At 37.2% G+C, this 26,221-nt stretch overlaps 1 protein-coding gene across 4 annotated transcripts in view; it reads left to right on the top strand.

Annotated features, from left to right (window-relative positions):
* Positions 1 to 26,221, top strand: part of adnp2b (ADNP homeobox 2b) — a 63,841-nt gene that overhangs the window by 12,272 nt on the left and 25,348 nt on the right. For 2 of the 4 annotated variants that reach the window (XM_061931295.2, XM_061931294.2), the window contains exon 2: positions 21,445 to 21,566. In XM_061931295.2, coding sequence (XP_061787279.2) covers positions 21,459 to 21,566 — 108 coding nt within the window. In that variant the 5' untranslated portion in view covers positions 21,445 to 21,458. Of the gene's footprint in view, positions 1 to 20,678; positions 21,088 to 21,444; positions 21,567 to 26,221 lie in introns of those variants that run through there. The other 2 variants (XM_061931293.2, XM_061931292.2) reach the window with 2 other exon arrangements.

Here is a 26,221-nt window from a genome sequence, read left to right as displayed (position 1 = left end):
GTAATATATAATAATAATGAACACAATGATGGTGGTTAGATTTGATGTATGGACTGGACTCTCACAATATTATGTCAGACCCACTCGACAGCCATTGCATTCGGTCTCCCCTAGAGGGGGGGGGGGGTTACCCACATATGCGGTCCTCTCCAAGGTTTCTCATAGTCATTCACATTGACATCCCACTGGGGTGAGTTTTTCCTTGCCCTTATGTGGGCTCTGTACCGAGGATATATATATATATATATATATATATATATATATATATATATATATATATATATATATATATATATATATATAGATAGGCTCTGTATATATAGATGTGGGCTCTGTACCGAGGATGTGGTTGTGGCTTGTGCAGCCGTTTGAGACACTTGTGATATAGGGCTGTATAAATAAACATTAATTGATTGATTGATTGATATATTTAATAATAATAATACCAATATAATATTTTATTATATTTATGGTGCATATATATATATATATATATATATATATATATATATATATATATATATATATAGACCCTCGCGACCCCGAAAGGGACAAGCGGTAGAAAATGAATGGATGGATGGATGTGTCATATACAGGTATATAATAAATTATTAGTATTATTGAATGTGTTCATTAGTAGTATTATTATCATATATATATATATAATAAATTATTATTATTATACAATTTATCTTACTACCATCAATGTGTTTATTATTATTATTATAATATATTGATTATATATATATATTATAATGAGGAAAAGGTGTGTCCAAACTTTTGGCCTGTACTCATATATATATATATATATATATATGTATATATATATATATATATATATATATATATATATGTATATATATATATATATATATATATATATATATATATATATATATATATATATATATATATATATATATATATACACACATACATATTTATACATCATATATATAATACAATTATTATTATTATTAAATGTATCTTACCACCATCAATGTGTTCATTATTATTATTATACTATATTGATTATATATATATATATAATCAAGACCTCTTCATAGAAGACCTCTATGAAGAACACGAACAAGGAACCCATATTTCCCTCGCCCGGACGCGGGTCACCGGGGCCCTCCTCTGGAGCCAGGCCCGGAGGTGTGGCACGATGGCGAGCGCCTGGTGGCCGGGCCTGTCCCCATGGGGCCCGGCCGGGCACAGCCCGAAGAGGCAACGTGGGTCCCCCCTCCAATGGGCTCACCACCCATAGCAGGGGTCATAGAGGTCGGGTGCGATGTGAGCTGGGCGGAAGCCGAAGGCAGGGCACTTGGCGGTCCGATCCTCGGCTACAGAAGCTAGCTCTTGGGACGTGGAACGTCACCTCGCTGGGGGGGAAGGAGCCTGAGCTAGTGCGTGAGGTGGAGAAGTTCCGGCTAGATATAGTCGGACTCACCTCGACGCACAGCAAGGGCTCTGGAACCAGTTCTCTTGACAGGGGCTGGACTCTCTTCCACTCTGGCGTTGCCAGCAATGAGAGGCGACGGGCTGGGGTGGCAATTCTTGTTTCCCCTCGGCTCAAAGCCTGCACGTTGGAGTTCAACCCGGTGGACGAGAGGGTAGCCTCCCTCCGCCTTCGGGTGGGGGGACGGGTCCTGACTGTTGTTTGCGCTTACGCGCCAAACAGCAGTTCAGATTACCCACCCTTTTTGGATTCACTCGAGGGAGTACTGGAGAGTGCTCCCCCGGGTGATTCCCTCGTTCTACTGGGGGACTTCAACGCTCATATTGGCAACGACAGTGAAACCTGGAGAGGCGTGATTGGGAAGAATGGCCGCCCGGATCTGAACCCGAGTGGTGTTTTGTTATTGGACTTTTGTGCTCGTCACGGATTGTCAATAACAAACACCATGTTCAAACATAAGGGTGTCCATATGTGCACTTGGCACCAGGACACCCTAGGCCGCAGTTCCATGATCGACTTTGTAGTTGTGTCATCGGATTTGCGGCCTCATGTTTTGGACACTCGGGTGAAGAGAGGGGCGGAGCTTTCTACCGATCACCACCTGGTGGTGAGTTGGCTGCGATGGTGGGGGAGGATGCCGGACAGACCTGGCAGGCCCAAACGCATTGTGAGGGTTTGCTGGGAACGTCTAGCAGAGTCTCCTGTCAGAGAGAGTTTCAATTCCCACCTCTGGAAGAACTTTGAACATGTCACGAGGGAGGCGCTGGACATTGAGTCCGAGTGGACGATGTTCCGTACCTCTGTTGTCGGGGCGGCCGATTGGAGCTGTGGCCGCAGGGTAGTTGGTGCCTGTCGTGGCGGTAATCCTAGAACCCGTTGGTGGACACCGGCGGTGAGGGATGCCGTCAAGCTGAAGAAAGAGTCCTATCGGGTTCTTTTGGCTCATGGGACTCCTGACGCAGCAGACAGGTACCGACAGGCCAAGCGGTGTGCGGCTTCAGCGGTCGCGGAGGCAAAAACTCGGACATGGGAGGAGTTCGGTGAGGCCATGGAAAAAGACTTCCGGACGGCTTCGAAGCAATTCTGGACCACCATCCGCCGCCTCAGGAATGGGAAGCAGTGCAGTGTCAACACCGTGTATGGTGGGGATGGTGTTCTGCTGACCTCGACTGCGGATGTTGTGGATCGGTGGAGCGAATACTTCGAAGACCTCCTCAATCCTACCAGCACGTCTTCCTATGAGGAAGCAGGGCCTGGGGAATCTGTGGTGGGCTCTCCTATTTCTGGGGCTGAGGTTGCCGAGGTAGTTAAAAAGCTCCTCGGTGGCAAGGCCCCGGGGGTGGATGAGATCCGCCCGGAGTTCCTTAAGGCTCTGGATGTTGTGGGGCTGTCTTGGTTGACAAGACTCTGCAACATCGCGTGGACATCGGGGGCGGTACCTCTGGATTGGCAGACCGGGGTGGTGGTTCCTCTCTTTAAGAAGGGGAACCGGAGGGTGTGTTCCAACTATCGTGGGATCACACTCCTCAGCCTTCCCGGTAAGGTCTATTCAGGTGTACTGGAGAGGAGGCTACGCCGGATAGTCGAACCTCGGATTCAGGAGGAACAGTGTGGTTTTCGTCCTGGTCGTGGAACTGTGGACCAGCTCTATACTCTCGGCAGGGTCCTTGAGGGTGCATGGGAGTTTGCCCAACCAGTCTACATGTGCTTTGTGGACTTGGAGAAGGCATTCGACCGTGTACCCCGGGAAGTCCTGTGGGGAGTGCTCAGAGAGTATGGGGTAACGGACTGTCTTATTGTGGCGGTTCGCTCCCTGTATAATCGGTGTCAGAGCTTGGTCCGCATTGCCGGCAGTAAGTCGGACACGTTTCCAGTGAGGGTTGGACTCCGCCAGGGCTGCCCTTTGTCACCGATTCTGTTCATAACCTTTATGGACAGAATTTCTAGGCGCAGTCAGGGCGTTGAGGGTATCTGGTTTGGTGGCTGCAGGATTAGGTCTCTGCTTTTTGCAGATGATGTGGTCCTGATGGCTTCATCTGGCCAAGATCTTCAGCTCTCACTGGATCGGTTCGCAGCCGAGTGTGAAGCGACTGGGATGAGAATCAGCACCTCCAAATCCGAGTCCATGGTTCTCGCCCGGAAAAGGGTGGAGTGCCATCTCCGGGTTGGGGAGGAGATCTTGCCCCAAGTGGAGGAGTTCAAGTACCTCGGAGTCTTGTTCACGAGTGAGGGAAGAGTGGATCGTGAGATCGACAGGCGGATCGGTGCGGCATCTTCAGTAATGCGGACGCTGTATCGATCCGTTGTGGTGAAGAAGGAGCTGAGCCAGAAGGCAAAGCTCTCGATTTACCGGTCGATCTACGTTCCCATCCTCACCTATGGTCATGAGCTTTGGGTCATGACCGAAAGGACAAGATCACGGGTACAAGCGGCCGAAATGAGTTTCCTCCGCCGGGTGGCGGGGCTCTCCCTTAGAGATAGGGTGAGAAGCTCTGTCATCCGGGGGGAGCTCAAAGTAAAGCCGCTGCTCCTCCATATCGAGAGGAGCCAGATGAGGTGGTTCGGGCATCTGGTCAGGATGCCACCCGAACGCCTCCCTCGGGAGGTGTTTCGGGCACGTCCGACCGGTAGGAGGCCACGGGGAAGACCCAGGACACGTTGGGAAGACTATGTCTCCCGGCTGGCCTGGGAACGCCTCGGGATCCACCGGGAGGAGCTGGATGAAGTGGCTGGGGAGAGGGAAGTCTGGGCTTCCCTGCTTAGGCTGCTGCCCCCGCGACCCGACCTCGGATAAGCGGAAGAAGATGGATGGATGGATGGATATATATATATATATATATATATATATATATATATACACATATATATATATATATATATATATATATATATATATATATACACATATATATATATATATATACATATATATATATATATATATACACATATATATATATATATATACATATATATATATATATATATATATATATATATATATATATATATATATATATATATATATATATATATATATATATATATATATACACACATATATATATATATATATATATATATATATACACATATATATATATATATATACATATATATATAATGATAATAATAAACACATTGATGGTGGTAAAATACATTTAATAATAATAATGTATTATATATGATGTATAAATATGTATATATATATATATATATATATATATATATGATAATAATACGAACACATTCAATAATATTAATAATATATTATATATAACATATATATATGGATGGATATATTGATGGATACCATATATATATATATATATATATATATATATATATATATATATATATATATATATATATATATATATATATATATATATATATATATACCATGTATATAATAAAATATTATTATATTTGTATTATTATTATTAAATGTATCTAACCACCATCATTGTGTTCAATATACTATTATATCCATATATATGCATATGTATATATATATATATTGTATTATTATTATTAAATGTATCTAACCACCATCATTGTGTTGATTATACTATTTTATATATATATATATATATATATATATATATATATATATATATATATATATATATATATATATCTATATATATATATATATATATATATATATATATATATATGTATCTATATATGTATCTATATATATATATATATATATATATATATATATATATATATATATATATAGATGGATAGATACATTTAATAATAATAATAATACAATATAATAATATTTTATTGTATACATGGTATATACAGTATATACGTATATATATGGTATCCATCCATCCATATATATATGTCATATATAAATCATTCATATTATTGAATGTGTTCATATTATTATCATATATATATATATATATATATATATATATATATATATATATATATATATATATATATATATATATATATATATATATATATATATATATATATATATATACACACACATATTTATACATCATATATAATACATTATTATTATAAAATGTACTTTACCACCATCAATGTGTTTATTATTATCATTATATATATATATACATATATATATTTATATATATATATATATATATATTTATACATCATATAAAGTTAAGTTAAAGTAGCAATGAATGTCACACACACACTAGGTGTGGTGAAATTTGTCCTCTGCATTTGACCCATCCCCTTGTTCACCCCCTGGGAGGTGAGGGGAGCAGTGGGCAGCAGCGGTGCCGCGCCCGGGAATCATTTTTGGTGATTTAACCCCCAATTCCAACCCTTGATGCTGAGTGCCAAGCAGGGAGGTAATGGCTCCCATTTTTATAGTCTTTGGTATGACTCGGCCGGGGTTTGAACTCACAACCTAGCCATTTCAGGGCGGACAATATAACCACTAGGCCACTGAGTAAACAATAATCATAATATATATAATATAATCATTATTATTATTATTATTATAAAATGTATCTTACCACCATCAATGTGTTCATTATTATATATATATATACATATATATATAAATACACTATTATTATTATTATTATTATTATTATTGAATATATCTTACAACCATGAATGTGTGAATATGGAGTGAATGCATGAAGACTTCCCAGTTTTTAAATAAAACCATTATTATTATTATTATAAATATAAATATTGTTATTCATACCTGCACATACGAGCCCGACACAACTGTGTTATACTGCCCCCTGTCTGCAGATAATGGTGACACACCCGTGTTATACTGCCCCCTGTCTGCAGATAATGGTGACACACCCGTGTTATACTGCCCCCTGTCTGCAGATAATGGTGACACACCCGGGTTATACTGCCCCCTGTCTGCAGATAATGGTGACACACCCGTGTTATACTGCCCCCTGTCTGCAGATAATGGTGACACACCCGTGTTATACTGCCCCCTGTCTGCAGATAATGGTGACACACCCGTGTTATACTGCCCCCTGTCTGCAGATAATGGTGACACATAGTCCTATCTATGATGGTAAGATACATTTATTAATAATCATAGTAATAATTGTTATGATGCTGGTAAGATACATTTATTAATAATAATAATAATCCTAATGAAAGTGGTAAGATAAAGTTATTAATAATAATCATAATGTTGTTGATAAGATACATTTAATAATAATCAGAATTATAACCCTATTGATGGTGGTAAGATACATTTAATAATAATCATAATGATGGCGGTAAGATATATTTAATACAAATCCTAGTAATAATTGTAATGATGGTGGTACGATATATTTAATAATAATAATAATTGTAATGATGGTGGTAAGATACATTTAATAATAATCATCATAATAGTCCTGTTGACGGTGGTAAGACACATTTATTAATAATCATATTGATGTGATAAGATAAATTTAATAATAATCATAATAATAATCCTATTGATGCGGGTAAGATGCATTTAGTAATAATCATAATGATGGTGGTAAGATAAATTTAATAATAATCCTAATGATTCTGGTAAGATACATTTAATAATAATCATAATGATGGTGTAAGATACATTTAATAATAGTAATCCTAATGATGGTGGTAAGATACATTTAATAATAATAATCATAATGATGGTGGTAAGATACATTTAATAATAGTAATCCTAATGATGGTGGTAAGATACATTTAATAATAATAATCATAATGATGGTGGTGAGATACATTTAATAATAATAATCATAATGATGGTGGTAAGATACATTTAATAACAATAATCATAATGATGGTGGTAAGATACATTTAATAATAATCATAATGATGGTGTAAGATACATTTAATAATAATCATAATAATAGTCCTGTTGACGGTGGTAAGACACATTTATTAATAATCATATTGATGTGATAAGATAAATTTAATAATAATCATAATAATAATCCTATTGATGCGGGTAAGATGCATTTAGTAATAATCATAATGATGGTGGTAAGATAAATTTAATAATAATCCTAATGATTCTGGTAAGATACATTTAATAATAATCATAATGATGGTGTAAGATACATTTAATAATAGTAATCCTAATGATGGTGGTAAGATACATTTAATAATAATAATCATAATGATGGTGGTAAGATACATTTAATAATAGTAATCCTAATGATGGTGGTAAGATACATTTAATAATAATAATCATAATGATGGTGGTGAGATACATTTAATAATAATAATCATAATGATGGTGGTAAGATACATTTAATAACAATAATCATAATGATGGTGGTAAGATACATTTAATAATAATCATAATGATGGTGTAAGATACATTTAATAATAATCATAATAATAGTCCTGTTGACGGTGGTAAGACACATTTATTAATAATCATATTGATGTGATAAGATAAATTTAATAATAATCATAATAATAATCCTATTGATGCGGGTAAGATGCATTTAGTAATAATCATAATGATGGTGGTAAGATAAATTTAATAATAATCCTAATGATTCTGGTAAGATACATTTAATAATAATCATAATGATGGTGTAAGATACATTTAATAATAGTAATCCTAATGATGGTGGTAAGATACATTTAATAATAATAATCATAATGATGGTGGTAAGATACATTTAATAATAGTAATCCTAATGATGGTGGTAAGATACATTTAATAATAATAATCATAATGATGGTGGTGAGATACATTTAATAATAATAATCATAATGATGGTGGTAAGATACATTTAATAATAATAATCATAATGATGGTGGTAAGATACATTTAATAATAATAATCATAATGATGGTGGTAAGATACATTTAATAATAATCATAATGATGGTGTAAGATACATTTAATAATAATCATAATAATAGTCCTGTTGACGGTGGTAAGACACATTTATTAATAATCATATTGATGTGATAAGATACATTTAATAATAATCATAATAGTAATCCTATTGATGGTGGTAAGATGCATTTAGTAATAATCATAATGATGGTGGTAAGATACATTTAATAATAATAATCATAATGATGGTGGTAAGATACATTTAATAATAATAATCATAATGATGGTGGTAAGATACATTTAATAATAATAATCATAATGATGGTGGTAAGATACATTTAATAATAATCATAATGATGGTGTAAGATACATTTAATAATAATCATAATAATAGTCCTGTTGACGGTGGTAAGACACATTTATTAATAATCATATTGATGTGATAAGATACATTTAATAATAATCATAATAATAATCCTATTGATGGTGGTAAGATGCATTTAGTAATAATCATAATGATGGTGGTAAGATACATTTAATAATAATCATAATGATTCTGGTAAGATACATTTAATAATAATCATAATGATGGTGTAAGATACATTTAATAATAGTAATGCTAATGATGGTGGTAAGATACATTTAATAATAATAATCATAATGATGGTGTTAAGATACATTTAATAATAATAATCATAATGATGGTGGTAAGATACATTTAATAATAATAATCATAATGATGGTGGTAAGATACATTTAATAATATTAATCATAATGATGGTGGTGAGATACATTTAATACTAATAATCATAATGATGGTGGTAAGATACATTTAATAATAATAATCATAATGATGGTGTAAGACACATTTAATAATAATAATCATAATGATGGTGTTAAGATACATTTAATAATAATAATCATAATGATGGCGGTAAGATACATTTAATAATAATAATCATAATGATGGTGGTAAGATACATTTAATATTAATAATCATAATGATGGTGGTAAGATACATTTAATAATAATAATTATAATGATGGTGTAAGATACATTTAATAATAATAATAATAATCATAATGATGGTGTTAAGATACATTTAATAATAATAATCATAATGATGGTGGTAAGATACATTTAATAATAATAATCATAATGATGGTGGTAAGATACATTTAATAATAATAATCATAATGATGGTGGTAAGATACATTTAATAATAATCATAATGATGGTGTAAGATACATTTAATAATAATCATAATAATAGTCCTGTTGACGGTGGTAAGACACATTTATTAATAATCATATTGATGTGATAAGATAAATTTAATAATAATCATAATAATAATCCTATTGATGGGGGTAAGATGCATTTAGTAATAATCATAATGATGGTGGTAAGATAAATGTAATAATAATCATAATGATTCTGGTAAGATACATTTAATAATAATCATAATGATGGTGTAAGATACATTTAATAATAATCATAATAATAGTCCTATGGCGGTGGTAAGACACATTTATTAATAATCATATTGATGTGATAAGATCCATTTAATAATAATCATAATAATAATCCTATTGATGGGGGTAAGATGCATTTAGTAATAATCATAATGATGGTGGTAAGATAAATTTAATAATAATCATAATGATGGTGTAAGATACATTTAATAATAATCATAATAATAGTCCTGTTGATGGTGGTAAGACACATTTATTAATAATCATATTGATGTGATAAGATACATTTAATAATAATCATAATAATAATCCTATTGATGGGGGTAAGATGCATTTAGTAATAATCATAATGATGGTGGTAAGATAAATTTAATAATAATCCTAATGATGGTGGTAAGATACTTTTAATAATAATCATAATGATGGTGGTAAGATACATTTAATAATAGTAATGCTAATGATGGTGGTAAGATACATTTAATATTAATAATCATAATGATGGTGGTAAGATACATTTAATAATAATAATCATAATGATGGTGGTAAGATACATTTAATAATAATAATCATAATGATGGTGGTAAGATACATTTAATAATAATAATCATAATGATGGTGGTAAGATACATTTAATAATAATAATCATAATGATGGTGGTAAGATACATTTAATATTAATAATCATAATGATGGTGGTAAGATACATTTAATAATAGTAATCCTAATGATGGTGGTAAGATACATTTAATAATAATAATAATAATAATCATAATGATGGTGGTAAGATACATTTAATAATAATAAACACATTAAAGTGATAATATACATTTAATAATAACAATGCTTGGCTTTCATTCAGAAATAATACATCAGTTGGGTCATCCATCCATTTTATACTGCTTGTCCCTCCCGGCGGGGGTCAGTATTTATATTTATTTGTATATTAATTCTCCATTTCTTTGTTTATGTCCTCAGTTATTCTAACTTTATTATTTTCTAATTATTATTAATAAATGATCCATAAAAGTAGCACGTAGGACAACATCTTCATAGTCGTACTAAAAGTAGCACGTAGGACAACATCTTCATAGTCGTACTAAAAGTAGCACGTAGGACAACATCTTCATAGTCGTACTAAAAGTAGCACGTAGGACAACATCTTCATAGTCGTACTAAAAGTAACACGTAGGACAACATCTTCATAGTCGTACTAAAAGTAGCACGTAGGACAACATCTTCATAGTCGTACTAAAAGTAGCACGTAGGACAACATCTTCATAGTCGTACTAAAAGTAGCACGTAGGACAACATCTTCATAGTAGCACTAAAAGTAGCACGTAGGACAACATCTTCATAGTCGTACTAAAAGTAGCACGTAGGACATCTTCATAGTCGTACTAAAAGTAGCACGTAGGACAACATCTTCATAGTCGTACTAAAAGTAGCACGTAGGACATCTTCATAGTCGTACTAAAAGTAGCACGTAGGACAACATCTTCATAGTCGTACTAAAAGTAGCACGTAGGACAACATCTTCATAGTCGCACTAAAAGTAGCACGTAGGACAACATCTTCATAGTCGTACTAAAAGTAGCACGTAGGACAACATCTTCAGAGTCGTACTAAAAGTAGCACGTAGGACAACATCTTCATAGTCGTACTAAAAGTAGCACGTAGGACAACATCTTCATAGTCGTACTAAAAGTAGCACGTAGGACAACATCTTCATAGTCGTACTAAAAGTAGCACGTAGGACAACATCTTCATAGTCGTACTAAAAGTAGCACGTAGGACAACATCTTCATAGTCGTACTAAAAGTAGCACGTAGGACATTAGTCGTACTAAAAGTAGCACGTAGGACAACATCTTCATAGTCGCACTAAAAGTAGCACGTAGGACAACACTTCATAGTCGTACTAAAAGTAGCACGTAGGACAACATCTTCATAGTCGTACTAAAAGTAGCACGTAGGACAACATCTTCATAGTCGTACTAAAAGTAGCACGTAGGACAACATCTTCATAGTCGCACTAAAAGTAGCATGTAGGACAACATCTTCATAGTCGTACTAAAAGTAGCATGTAGGACAACATCTTCATAGTCGCACTAAAAGTAGCATGTAGGACAACATCTTCATAGTCGTACTAAAAGTAGCACGTAGGACAACATCTTCATAGTCGTACTAAAAGTAGCACGTAGGACAACATCTTCATAGTCGTACTAAAAGTAGCACGTAGGACAACATCTTCATAGTCGCACTAAAAGTAGCACGTAGGACAACATCTTCATAGTCGTACTAAAAGTAGCATGTAGGACAACATCTTCATAGTCGTACTAAAAGTAGCACGTAGGACATTAGTCGTACTAAAAGTAGCACGTAGGACAAGCTCTTCATAGTCGTACTAAAAGTAGCACGTAGGACAACATCTTCATAGTCGTACTAAAAGTAGCACGTAGGACAACATCTTCATAGTCGCACTAAAAGTAGCACGTAGGACAACATCTTCATAGTCGTACTAAAAGTAGCACGTAGGACAACATCTTCAGAGTCGTACTAAAAGTAGCACGTAGGACAACATCTTCATAGTCGTACTAAAAGTAGCACGTAGGACAACATCTTCATAGTCGTACTAAAAGTAGCACGTAGGACATTAGTCGTACTAAAAGTAGCACGTAGGACAACATCTTCATAGTCGCACTAAAAGTAGCACGTAGGACAACATCTTCATAGTCGTACTAAAAGTAGCACGTAGGACAACATCTTCATAGTCGTACTAAAAGTAGCACGTAGGACATTAGTCGTACTAAAAGTAGCACGTAGGACAACATCTTCATAGTCGTACTAAAAGTAGCACGTAGGACAACATCTTCATAGTCGCACTAAAAGTAGCACGTAGGACAACATCTTCATAGTCGCACTAAAAGTAGCACGTAGGACAACATCTTCATAGTCGCACTAAAAGTAGCACGTAGGACAACATCTTCATAGTCGTACTAAAAGTAGCACGTAGGACAACATCTTCATAGTCGCACTAAAAGTAGCACGTAGGACAACATCTTCATAGTCGTACTGAAAGTAGCACGTAGGACAACATCTTCATAGTCGTACTAAAAGTAGCACGTAGGACATTAGTCGTACTAAAAGTAGCACGTAGGACAAGATCTTCATAGTCGTACTAAAAGTAGCACGTAGGACAAGATCTTCATAGTCGTACTAAAAGTAGCACGTAGGACAACATCTTCATAGTCGCACTAAAAGTAGCACGTAGGACAACATCTTCATAGTCGCACTAAAAGTAGCACGTAGGACAACATCTTCATAGTCGTACTAAAAGTAGCACGTAGGACAACATCTTCATAGTCGTACTAAAAGTAGCATGTAGGACAACATCTTCATAGTCGTACTAAAAGTAGCACGTAGGACAACATCTTCATAGTCGTACTAAAAGTAGCACGTAGGACAACATCTTCATAGTCGTACTAAAAGTAGCACGTAGGACAACATCTTCATAATCGCACTAAAAGTAGCACGTAGGACAACATCTTCATAGTCGTACTAAAAGTAGCACGTAGGACAACATCTTCATAGTCGTACTAAAAGTAGCATGTAGGACATTAGTCGTACTAAAAGTAGCACGTAAGACAACATCTTCATAGTCGTACTAAAAGTAGCACGTAGGACAACATCTTCATAGTCGTACTAAAAGTAGCACGTAGGACAACATCTTCATAGTCGCACTAAAAGTAGCACGTAGGACAACATCTTCATAGTCGTACTAAAAGTAACACGTAGGACAACACATTCATAGTCGTACTAAAAGTAGCACGAAGGACAACATCTTCATAGTCGTACTAAAAGTAGCACGTAGGACAACATCTTCATAGTCGCACTAAAAGTAGCACGTAGGACAACATCTTCATAGTCGTACTAAAAGTAGCACGTAGGACAACATCTTCATGGTCGCACTAAAAGTAGCACGTAGGACAACATCTTCATAGTCGTACTAAAAGTAGCACGTAGGACAACATCTTCATAGTCGTACTAAAAGTAGCACGTAGGACATTAGTCGTACTAAAAGTAGCACGTAGGACATTAGTCGTACTAAAAGTAGCACGTAGGACAACATCTTCATAGTCGTACTAAAAGTAGCATGTAGGACATTAGTCGTACTAAAAGTAGCACGTAGGACAACATCTTCATAGTCGTACTAAAAGTAGCACGTAGGACATTAGTTGTACTAAAAGTAGCACGTAGGACAACATCTTCATAGTCGTACTAAAAGTAGCACGTAGGACATTAGTCGTACTAAAAGTAGCACGTAGGACAACATCTTCATAGTCGTACTAAAAGTAGCACGTAGGACAACATCTTCATAGTCGCACTAAAAGTAGCACGTAGGACAACATCTTCATAGTTGTACTAAAAGTAACACGTAGGACAACACATTCATAGTCGTACTAAAAGTAGCACGAAGGACAACATCTTCATAGTCGTACTAAAAGTAGCACGTAGGACATTAGTCGTACTAAAAGTAGCACGTAGGACATTAGTCGTACTAAAAGTAGCACGTAGGACATCTTCATAGTCGTACTAAAAGTAGCACGTAGGACATTAGTCGTACTAAAAGTAGCACGTAGGACAACATCTTCATAGTCGTACTAAAAGTAGCACGTAGGACATTAGTTGTACTAAAAGTAGCACGTAGGACAACATCTTCATAGTCGTACTAAAAGTAGCACGTAAGACAACATCTTCATAGTCGTACTAAAAGTAGCACGTAGGACAACATCTTCATAGTCGTACTAAAAGTAGCACGTAGGACAACATCTTCATAGTCGTACTAAAAGTAGCACGTAGGACATTAGTCGTACTAAAAGTAGCACGTAGGACATTAGTCGTACTAAAAGTAGCACGTAGGACAACATCTTCATAGTCGTACTAAAAGTAGCATGTAGGACATTAGTCGTACTAAAAGTAGCACGTAGGACAACATCTTCATAGTCGTACTAAAAGTAGCACGTAGGACATTAGTTGTACTAAAAGTAGCACGTAGGACAACATCTTCATAGTCGTACTAAAAGTAGCACGTAGGACATTAGTCGTACTAAAAGTAGCACGTAGGACAACATCTTCATAGTCGTACTAAAAGTAGCACGTAGGACAACATCTTCATAGTTGTACTAAAAGTAACACGTAGGACAACACATTCATAGTCGTACTAAAAGTAGCACGAAGGACAACATCTTCATAGTCGTACTAAAAGTAGCACGTAGGACATTAGTCGTACTAAAAGTAGCACGTAGGACATTAGTCGTACTAAAAGTAGCACGTAGGACATCTTCATAGTCGTACTAAAAGTAGCACGTAGGACATTAGTCGTACTAAAAGTAGCACGTAGGACAACATCTTCATAGTCGTACTAAAAGTAGCACGTAGGACATTAGTTGTACTAAAAGTAGCACGTAGGACAACATCTTCATAGTCGTACTAAAAGTAGCACGTAGGACAACATCTTCATAGTCGTACTAAAAGTAGCACGTAGGACAACATCTTCATAGTCGTACTAAAAGTAGCACGTAGGACATTAGTCGTACTAAAAGTAGCACGTAGGACAACATCTTCATAGTCGTACTAAAAGTAGCACGTAGGACATTAGTCGTACTAAAAGTAGCACGTAGGATAACATCTTCATAGTCGTACTAAAAGTAGCACGTAGGACATTAGTCGTACTAAAAGTAGCACGTAGGACAACATCTTCATAGTCGTACTAAAAGTAGCACGTAGGACATTAGTCGTACTAAAAGTAGCACGTAGGACAACATCTTCATAGTCGTACTAAAAGTAGCACGTAGGACAACATCTTCATAGTCGTACTAAAAGTAGCACGTAGGACAACATCTTCATAGTCGCACTAAAAGTAGCACGTAGGACAACATCTTCATAGTCGCACTAAAAGTAGCACGTAGGACAACATCTTCATAGTCGTACTAAAAGTAGCACGTAGGACAACATCTTCAGAGTCGTACTAAAAGTAGCACGTAGGACAACATCTTCATAGTCGTACTAAAAGTAGCACGTAGGACAACATCTTCATAGTCGTACTAAAAGTAGCACGTAGGACAACATCTTCATAGTCGTACTAAAAGTAGCACGTAGGACAACATCTTCATAGTCGTACTAAAAGTAGCACGTAGGACAACATCTTCATAGTCGTACTAAAAGTAGCACGTAGGACATTAGTCGTACTAAAAGTAGCACGTAGGACAACATCTTCATAGTCGCACTAAAAGTAGCACGTAGGACAACACTTCATAGTCGTACTAAAAGTAGCACGTAGGACAACATCTTCATAGTCGTACTAAAAGTAGCACGTAGGACAACATCTTCATAGTCGTACTAAAAGTAGCACGTAGGACAACATCTTCATAGTCGCACTAAAAGTAGCATGTAGGACAACATCTTCATAGTCGTACTAAAAGTAGCATGTAGGACAACATCTTCATAGTCGCACTAAAAGTAGCATGTAGGACAACATCTTCATAGTCGTACTAAAAGTAGCACGTAGGACAACATCTTCATAGTCGTACTAAAAGTAGCACGTAGGACAACATCTTCATAGTCGTACTAAAAGTAGCACGTAGGACAACATCTTCATAGTCGCACTAAAAGTAGCACGTAGGACAACATCTTCATAGTCGTACTAAAAGTAGCATGTAGGACAACATCTTCATAGTCGTACTAAAAGTAGCACGTAGGACATTAGTCGTACTAAAAGTAGCACGTAGGACAAGCTCTTCATAGTCGTACTAAAAGTAGCACGTAGGACAACATCTTCATAGTCGTACTAAAAGTAGCACGTAGGACAACATCTTCATAGTCGCACTAAAAGTAGCACGTAGGACAACATCTTCATAGTCGTACTAAAAGTAGCACGTAGGACAACATCTTCAGAGTCGTACTAAAAGTAGCACGTAGGACAACATCTTCATAGTCGTACTAAAAGTAGCACGTAGGACAACATCTTCATAGTCGTACTAAAAGTAGCACGTAGGACATTAGTCGTACTAAAAGTAGCACGTAGGACAACATCTTCATAGTCGCACTAAAAGTAGCACGTAGGACAACATCTTCATAGTCGTACTAAAAGTAGCACGTAGGACAACATCTTCATAGTCGTACTAAAAGTAGCACGTAGGACATTAGTCGTACTAAAAGTAGCACGTAGGACAACATCTTCATAGTCGTACTAAAAGTAGCACGTAGGACAACATCTTCATAGTCGCACTAAAAGTAGCACGTAGGACAACATCTTCATAGTCGCACTAAAAGTAGCACGTAGGACAACATCTTCATAGTCGCACTAAAAGTAGCACGTAGGACAACATCTTCATAGTCGTACTAAAAGTAGCACGTAGGACAACATCTTCATAGTCGCACTAAAAGTAGCACGTAGGACAACATCTTCATAGTCGTACTGAAAGTAGCACGTAGGACAACATCTTCATAGTCGTACTAAAAGTAGCACGTAGGACATTAGTCGTACTAAAAGTAGCACGTAGGACAAGATCTTCATAGTCGTACTAAAAGTAGCACGTAGGACAAGATCTTCATAGTCGTACTAAAAGTAGCACGTAGGACAACATCTTCATAGTCGCACTAAAAGTAGCACGTAGGACAACATCTTCATAGTCGCACTAAAAGTAGCACGTAGGACAACATCTTCATAGTCGTACTAAAAGTAGCACGTAGGACAACATCTTCATAGTCGTACTAAAAGTAGCATGTAGGACAACATCTTCATAGTCGTACTAAAAGTAGCACGTAGGACAACATCTTCATAGTCGTACTAAAAGTAGCACGTAGGACAACATCTTCATAGTCGTACTAAAAGTAGCACGTAGGACAACATCTTCATAATCGCACTAAAAGTAGCACGTAGGACAACATCTTCATAGTCGTACTAAAAGTAGCACGTAGGACAACATCTTCATAGTCGTACTAAAAGTAGCATGTAGGACATTAGTCGTACTAAAAGTAGCACGTAAGACAACATCTTCATAGTCGTACTAAAAGTAGCACGTAGGACAACATCTTCATAGTCGTACTAAAAGTAGCACGTAGGACAACATCTTCATAGTCGCACTAAAAGTAGCACGTAGGACAACATCTTCATAGTCGTACTAAAAGTAACACGTAGGACAACACATTCATAGTCGTACTAAAAGTAGCACGAAGGACAACATCTTCATAGTCGTACTAAAAGTAGCACGTAGGACAACATCTTCATAGTCGCACTAAAAGTAGCACGTAGGACAACATCTTCATAGTCGTACTAAAAGTAGCACGTAGGACAACATCTTCATGGTCGCACTAAAAGTAGCACGTAGGACAACATCTTCATAGTCGTACTAAAAGTAGCACGTAGGACAACATCTTCATAGTCGTACTAAAAGTAGCACGTAGGACATTAGTCGTACTAAAAGTAGCACGTAGGACATTAGTCGTACTAAAAGTAGCACGTAGGACAACATCTTCATAGTCGTACTAAAAGTAGCATGTAGGACATTAGTCGTACTAAAAGTAGCACGTAGGACAACATCTTCATAGTCGTACTAAAAGTAGCACGTAGGACATTAGTTGTACTAAAAGTAGCACGTAGGACAACATCTTCATAGTCGTACTAAAAGTAGCACGTAGGACATTAGTCGTACTAAAAGTAGCACGTAGGACAACATCTTCATAGTCGTACTAAAAGTAGCACGTAGGACAACATCTTCATAGTCGCACTAAAAGTAGCACGTAGGACAACATCTTCATAGTTGTACTAAAAGTAACACGTAGGACAACACATTCATAGTCGTACTAAAAGTAGCACGAAGGACAACATCTTCATAGTCGTACTAAAAGTAGCACGTAGGACATTAGTCGTACTAAAAGTAGCACGTAGGACATTAGTCGTACTAAAAGTAGCACGTAGGACATCTTCATAGTCGTACTAAAAGTAGCACGTAGGACATTAGTCGTACTAAAAGTAGCACGTAGGACAACATCTTCATAGTCGTACTAAAAGTAGCACGTAGGACATTAGTTGTACTAAAAGTAGCACGTAGGACAACATCTTCATAGTCGTACTAAAAGTAGCACGTAAGACAACATCTTCATAGTCGTACTAAAAGTAGCACGTAGGACAACATCTTCATAGTCGTACTAAAAGTAGCACGTAGGACAACATCTTCATAGTCGTACTAAAAGTAGCACGTAGGACATTAGTCGTACTAAAAGTAGCACGTAGGACATTAGTCGTACTAAAAGTAGCACGTAGGACAACATCTTCATAGTCGTACTAAAAGTAGCATGTAGGACATTAGTCGTACTAAAAGTAGCACGTAGGACAACATCTTCATAGTCGTACTAAAAGTAGCACGTAGGACATTAGTTGTACTAAAAGTAGCACGTAGGACAACATCTTCATAGTCGTACTAAAAGTAGCACGTAGGACATTAGTCGTACTAAAAGTAGCACGTAGGACAACATCTTCATAGTCGTACTAAAAGTAGCACGTAGGACAACATCTTCATAGTTGTACTAAAAGTAACACGTAGGACAACACATTCATAGTCGTACTAAAAGTAGCACGAAGGACAACATCTTCATAGTCGTACTAAAAGTAGCACGTAGGACATTAGTCGTACTAAAAGTAGCACGTAGGACATTAGTCGTACTAAAAGTAGCACGTAGGACATCTTCATAGTCGTACTAAAAGTAGCACGTAGGACATTAGTCGTACTAAAAGTAGCACGTAGGACAACATCTTCATAGTCGTACTAAAAGTAGCACGTAGGACATTAGTTGTACTAAAAGTAGCACGTAGGACAACATCTTCATAGTCGTACTAAAAGTAGCACGTAGGACAACATCTTCATAGTCGTACTAAAAGTAGCACGTAGGACAACATCTTCATAGTCGTACTAAAAGTAGCACGTAGGACATTAGTCGTACTAAAAGTAGCACGTAGGACAACATCTTCATAGTCGTACTAAAAGTAGCACGTAGGACATTAGTCGTACTAAAAGTAGCACGTAGGATAACATCTTCATAGTCGTACTAAAAGTAGCACGTAGGACATTAGTCGTACTAAAAGTAGCACGTAGGACAACATCTTCATAGTCGTACTAAAAGTAGCACGTAGGACATTAGTCGTACTAAAAGTAGCACGTAGGACAACATCTTCATAGTCGTACTAAAAGTAGCACGTAGGACAACATCTTCATAGTCGTACTAAAAGTAGCACGTAGGACATCTTCATAGTCGCACTAAAAGTAGCACGTAGGACAACATCTTCATGGTCGCACTAAAAGTAGCATGTAGGACAAAAAACGAGGTCTAAAAATCCCGACGTTGAGTTACGAAGTTTACGTAAAAGTTACCGTGTTTGTCAAAAAAGAAAAACGAAACATTTCGTTGGAAGTTCCGACGTTTACGTTTACATTCGCTGTTTAGTGGATGCCAAAGTTGCCATTTTTGTTCCCAAAAAGTGTTCTTTAGATTGAAATGTGTGCGAATAAAAGCGTGTTTTGGCGATGTTAGCTAGCCTGCCGTCGGGACAAAGCTATTAAAGTGGGAGTGAGGCTCCTCCTGGCTAAATGCTGCCTCTCAGGGATTGGCCAATAAAAGTAGCATGATGTGACGTCAGGGCCAGGAGGGACCGCCCATTTAGCTCATTTTCCTCGCAGCTCATTGGTCCCGTATCAGGTGGTCTCCCAACATGGCCGCCGTAGCCACGCCCCCTACCCCACTGAGGCGGCCATAAATCCAATTAGCCAGTCAGGTATGTCATCAAAGTGGCCGACTTAATTGGGATAATTAGCACCTGGACTTTGTGGAAGTGAGCCAAAGTTCGCCACAAGGCCAATAAAAAGTTATTGAGCAAACAGAGCCGGAGGCCTCCTATTGGTCGGTTCGTGCGGTATGCAAATGAGCCCCTCCGACGTCACATCCTGAACTTGAGCGCCATCTTTTCTCGTTACGGCGAAGAAAGGGACAAAAAAAAAAGGGCCGCGGCGAATTTTTTTTTTTTTTCTGCGGGGGGGTTCGCGATTGTCCTCGTCTCCGGTTGAGCGGCGCCGACGTCACCCTTTTTTGTCAGCAAGCACCGGAGCGGGTGAACGCAGACGCCGGATGCGGCTCGGGTGAGCGTGTTTGGCGGGCGTCGGAGCGCAGACGAAGCGGCGTCGCTGCTGCGGACCGAGAGGCACCGAGAGGCACCGGGGGGAACGGGGGAGCGGGGCTCGGAGGACCCCCCGAACGCTGCTTCGGAACCGGGCACCAGGCAGGTAAACGTGCGCGATGCTGCAAGCGCTGCCTTTTGTTTGCACTTTTGCAAGCGCCTAGTTTCCCACGCTGTGCATGTCATTGAACGCCTCATTCGGCACAACATCACGATGCATGGCCACACAAAGATGCTGCGTTAGCATCCCCTGCTACAAATGCTACATCATACAAAATATGCAAAGTGACGTCACAGCACGCACCAAGCACCGGAAGTCGTCCCCCTCCCAGCCGCCAGGGGGCGCACTCGCACTGGCGGCTTCTTCCTGCAAGCCGGGGGTCGGACAGGAAGTGAAGCCGCCAAGAAGGAGTTTGTGGTCGATAGTGACGCCGTCTAACGTGTGTCCATCAACACGTTGCAGGTCGCTGAGGAAGCATGTATCAGCTCCCGGTCGGGAACCTGGACAAGATCCGGAAGGCGCGCAAGTCCGTCAAACATGTCCTGAGTGAGATCGGCCTGGAGGATTGCCAGAACTTTCTCAAGGTTGGTTTGTTCCTCTCATTTTAACATCATTTATTTCTATTATTACCCACTATCGCCATCAAAATTTGGCAACTTGACATACATCAGTATCGGCCTCTTGTTGTCGGTATCAACAGGTACAATATCCGTATACTACTGTATCAGCCTCTTGTTATCTGTATCAACAGGTACAATATCAGTATACTACTGTATCAGCCTCTTGTTGTCTGTATCAACAGGTACAATATCAGTATACTACTGTATCGGCCTCTTGTTATCTGGATCAACAGGTACAATATCAGTATACTACTGTATCAGCCTCTTGTTATCTGTATCAACAGGTACAATATCAGTATACTACTGTATCGGCCTCTTGTTATCTGTATCAACAGGTACAATATCCGTATACTACTGTATCGGCCTCTTGTTATCTGGATCAACAGGTACAATATCAGTATACTACTGTATCAGCCTCTTGTTGTCGGTATCAACAGGTACAATATCAGTATACTACTGTATCGGCCTCTTGTTGTCGGTATAAACAGGTACAATATCAGTATACTACTGTATCGGCCTCTTGTTGTCGGTATCAACAGGTACAATATCCGTATACTACTGTATCGGCCTCTTGTTATCTGGATCAACAGGTACAATATCAGTATACTACTGTATCGGCCTCTTGTCTGTATCAACAGGTACAATATCAGTATACTACTGTATCGGCCTCTTGTTATCTGTATCAACAGGTACAATATCAGTATACTACAGTATCGGCCTCTTGTTGTCGGTATCAACAGGTACAATATCAGTATACTACTGTATCAGCCTCTTGTTATCTGTATCAACAGGTACAATATCAGTATACTACTGTATCGGCCTCTTGTTGTCTGTATCAACAGGTACAATATCAGTATACTACTGTATCGGCCTCTTGTTGTCTGTATCAACAGGTACAATATCAGTATACTACTGTATCGGCCTCTTGTTGTCGGTATAAACAGGTACAATATCAGTATACTACTGTATCGGCCTCTTGTTATCTGTATAAACAGGTACAATATCAGTATACTACTGTATCAGCCTCTTGTTGTCTGTATCAACAGGTACAATATCAGTGTACTACTGTATCGGCCTCTTGTTATCTGGATCAACAGGTACAATATTAGTATACTACTGTATCGGCCTCTTGTTGTCTGTATCAACAGGTACAATATCCGTATACTACAGTATCGGCCTCTTGTTGTCGGTATCAACAGGTACAATATCAGTATACTACTGTATCGGCCTCTTGTTGTCTGTATCAACAGTAAGGCTGCAGCTAACGATTATTTTTCTATCGATTAATCTATAGATTATTTTTTCGATTAATCGGTTAATCTATAGATTATTTTTTTCGATTAATCTATAGATTATTTTTCCTTTTACCGATTTTTTTTTAAATTTCAAATGAAGATGAAAAAATAAATGTAGGCCAGTTTTTTCAAAAGGCATGGCTTTTATTTACAAAAAAAAAAGTATGGCCACTCAGTCAACATTGACAACAACATGACAAAATATTCTGTAACAATGTAAACATTTAAAACTTTTAACATTTAACAAAATTAAAAGTAGCTTATTTGCTTTTAATGTGCAAATATAAAAGTAAACATCCAGTGCAAATCTTAATATTCTGCAATAGTATAAGCATTTCAAAAGTAAAAGTATTGCTTATTTTGCTTTAAAATGTGCAAAAATAAAGATAAACATCCAATACAAAAAAGTGCAAAACGAAATATTCTGTAACAAGTGTAAACATTTCAACAAAAGTAAAACTTTTGCTTATTTTGCTTAATAACACAACAATGATAGTATGATTAAAGTGAAAGTTAATTGTTCGTTTGTACATAGTATACGTAATTGTTAATGTTGTAAAAGGTATTTGCACAACTAATTAACGTTAGCGTTAAAGAGGAGCGCGTCTTTGTAAACACTGAACAGGCACGCCAAACGCTCCTCTCAGAGCGAAACGGTGCTTTTAGTTTATGAATTTACAACGCAGATACAAATGACACATTCATGTTTTTGTGTAATGATGACAACGTATACGCACGCGGACGATTGACTAGTTGATGGTGATGGCAAGAACGCTGCCGTTGTGCTGCTATGATAGGCCATTTCCGCGCGACACAGTTGTGCATGCAACAACATTATTAGCAGAGGTGGGTAGAGTAGCCAGAAATTGTACTCAAGTAAGAGTACTGTTACTTTAGAGATTTATTACTCAAGTAAAAGTAAGGAGTAGTCACCCAAATATTTACTTGAGTAAAAGTAAAAAGTATGTTGTGAAAAAACTACTCAAGTACTGAGTAACATACACACACATATCATATATATATATATATATATATATATATATATATATATATATATATATATATATATATATATATATATATATGTATATATATATATATGTATGTGTGGGAAAAAAAATCACAAGACTATTTCATCTCTACAGGCCTGTTTCATGAGGGGGGGTACCCTCAATCGTCAGGAGATTTTAATGGGAGCATTCGCATACCATGGTTTATATAGGGCACAGAGTGGGTGGGTACAGGCTGGCCTAGGGGCGTGGTGATTGGCTCATGTGTTACCTAGGAGGTGTTTCCGTCTATGGCGGCATGTTGTTGCAATTTCGCTGCGCTTGTTGAGGGATGACAGGTCTGGACGGTAAATAATAAACAGTTTCTCTTTCAAGCATAGGTTGCATCTTTTATTACCACTATTGTAAGGTGTGCTGGATGCAAGAATTTGCCATGTTATTGAATATTCAACATTATTGTCTTTGAGGTCCCAAATGTGTTTGCTGAGTTCTGTGGTATTTCGCAGGTTTTTGTTCCTGAAAGAAGCCTTGTGATTGTTCCATCTGGTTTTGAATTCTCCCTCGGTTAATCCTACATATGTGTCGGATGTGTTAATGTCCTTGCGTGTTACCTTAGATTGGTAGACAACTGATGTTTGTAAGCACCCCCCGTTGAGGGGGCAATCAGGTTTCTTTCGACAGTTACAGTCTTTGTTGGTTTTGGAGTCGCTCTGTCTGGGGGCCGACGGCTCATTTGCAATTGTTTTGTTGTGGTTTGAGATGATTTGTCGTATATTGTTCATGCAGCTGTAGCTCAATTTAATGTTGTTCTTGTTGAATACTTTTCTTAGGATGTTGTCTTTGGGAAAGTGTTTGTCAATCAGATTGGGGAATTTGTGTCCAATGTTCGTTGAGACGTTTTTGTTGTATGGGGGGTTGTACCAGATGATGTCGTTCCGTTTTCTGTTCTTTTTTGGCTGGTTTCCTGGCGTGGGTTCATAGGTGAGGGTGAAATTGTATCCGCTTTCATCAAGGGCTTTTTGGTACGGGGGGGTTGCTTGGTCAAATTCAGCTTTGCTAGATGACAGCATCGATAGCCTTTTATTGATTCCGGTAGGTATTCTTTTCGTGGTGGTGGGTGGGTGGTTGCTGTCATGGTGCACGTATTGGAGTGTTGTGTTGGGTTTCGTGAATGGTTGGTAGCTGTTATTTCTCAGGTTGAAAGTGACGTCGAGGAAGTTGACGGTTTGCTTGTTGGCTTCAATATATATATATATATATATATATATATATATATATATATATATATATATATATATATATATATATACATACATTGATATATACAGTATATAATTTATATTTATTTATTTTGCCGTTTTTGTTTACATGTTAAAGGTGTTTTAATGAATATACATGCATGTTTAACACATATAGATTCCTTTCTTTCATGAAGACAAGAATATAAGTTGGTGTATTACCTGATTCTGATGACTTGCATTGATTGGAATCAGACAGTAGTGATGATAACGTCCACGTTTTCAAATTGAGGAGAAGAAAAGTTCCTCCTTTCTGTCTAATACCACATGAAAGTGGTTGGTTTTTGGCATCTTATTTGTCCAGCTTCCATATTCGTTTTTTATACACTTTACAAGAAATACATTGGCGGCAAACTCCGTAGCTTGCTAGCTTGTTTGCGCTGGCTTTCGGAGACTCTTATTTTGAAAGCGCAGGCGCGATGGAGCGGGACTTTTATTGTGAAGACAGGAACTGTGCAGTCAGTCTTTACGGTTGAAATAAAAAAATGGTCTCTTTGGTCTGTTTGACAGACCAAAACAAACAAAGCGTGCATTAACAGATCGAATAATTTATGGAGTCAATACTTTATGGAGTGAATACTTTATGGAGTCAATACTTTATGGAGTCAATACTTTATGGAGTGAATACTTTATGGAGTGAATACTTTATGGAGTCAATACTTTATGGAGTCAATACTTTATGGAGTGAATACTCTATGGACTTAATACTTTATGGACGTAATACTTTATGGAGTCAATACTTTATGGAGTCAATACTTTATGGAGTGAATACTTTATGGAGTGAATACTCTATGGACTTAATACTTTATGGACGTAATACTTTATGGACTTAATACTTTATGGACGTAATACTTTATGGAGTGAATACTCTATGGACTTAATACTTTATGGAGTGAATACTTTATGGAGTCAATACTTTATGGAGTCAATACTTTATGGAGGTAATACTTTATGGAGTGAATACTTTATGGAGTGAATACTCTATGGACTTAATACTTTATGGAGTCAATACTTTA

The sequence above is a fragment of the Nerophis lumbriciformis genome, linkage group LG37 (genome assembly GCF_033978685.3).
Source record: "Nerophis lumbriciformis linkage group LG37, RoL_Nlum_v2.1, whole genome shotgun sequence".
Lineage (NCBI taxonomy): Eukaryota > Metazoa > Chordata > Actinopteri > Syngnathiformes > Syngnathidae > Nerophis > Nerophis lumbriciformis.
The sequence above is the reverse complement of the archived record's forward strand: the minus strand, read 5'-3'. Positions and strand labels throughout refer to the sequence as shown.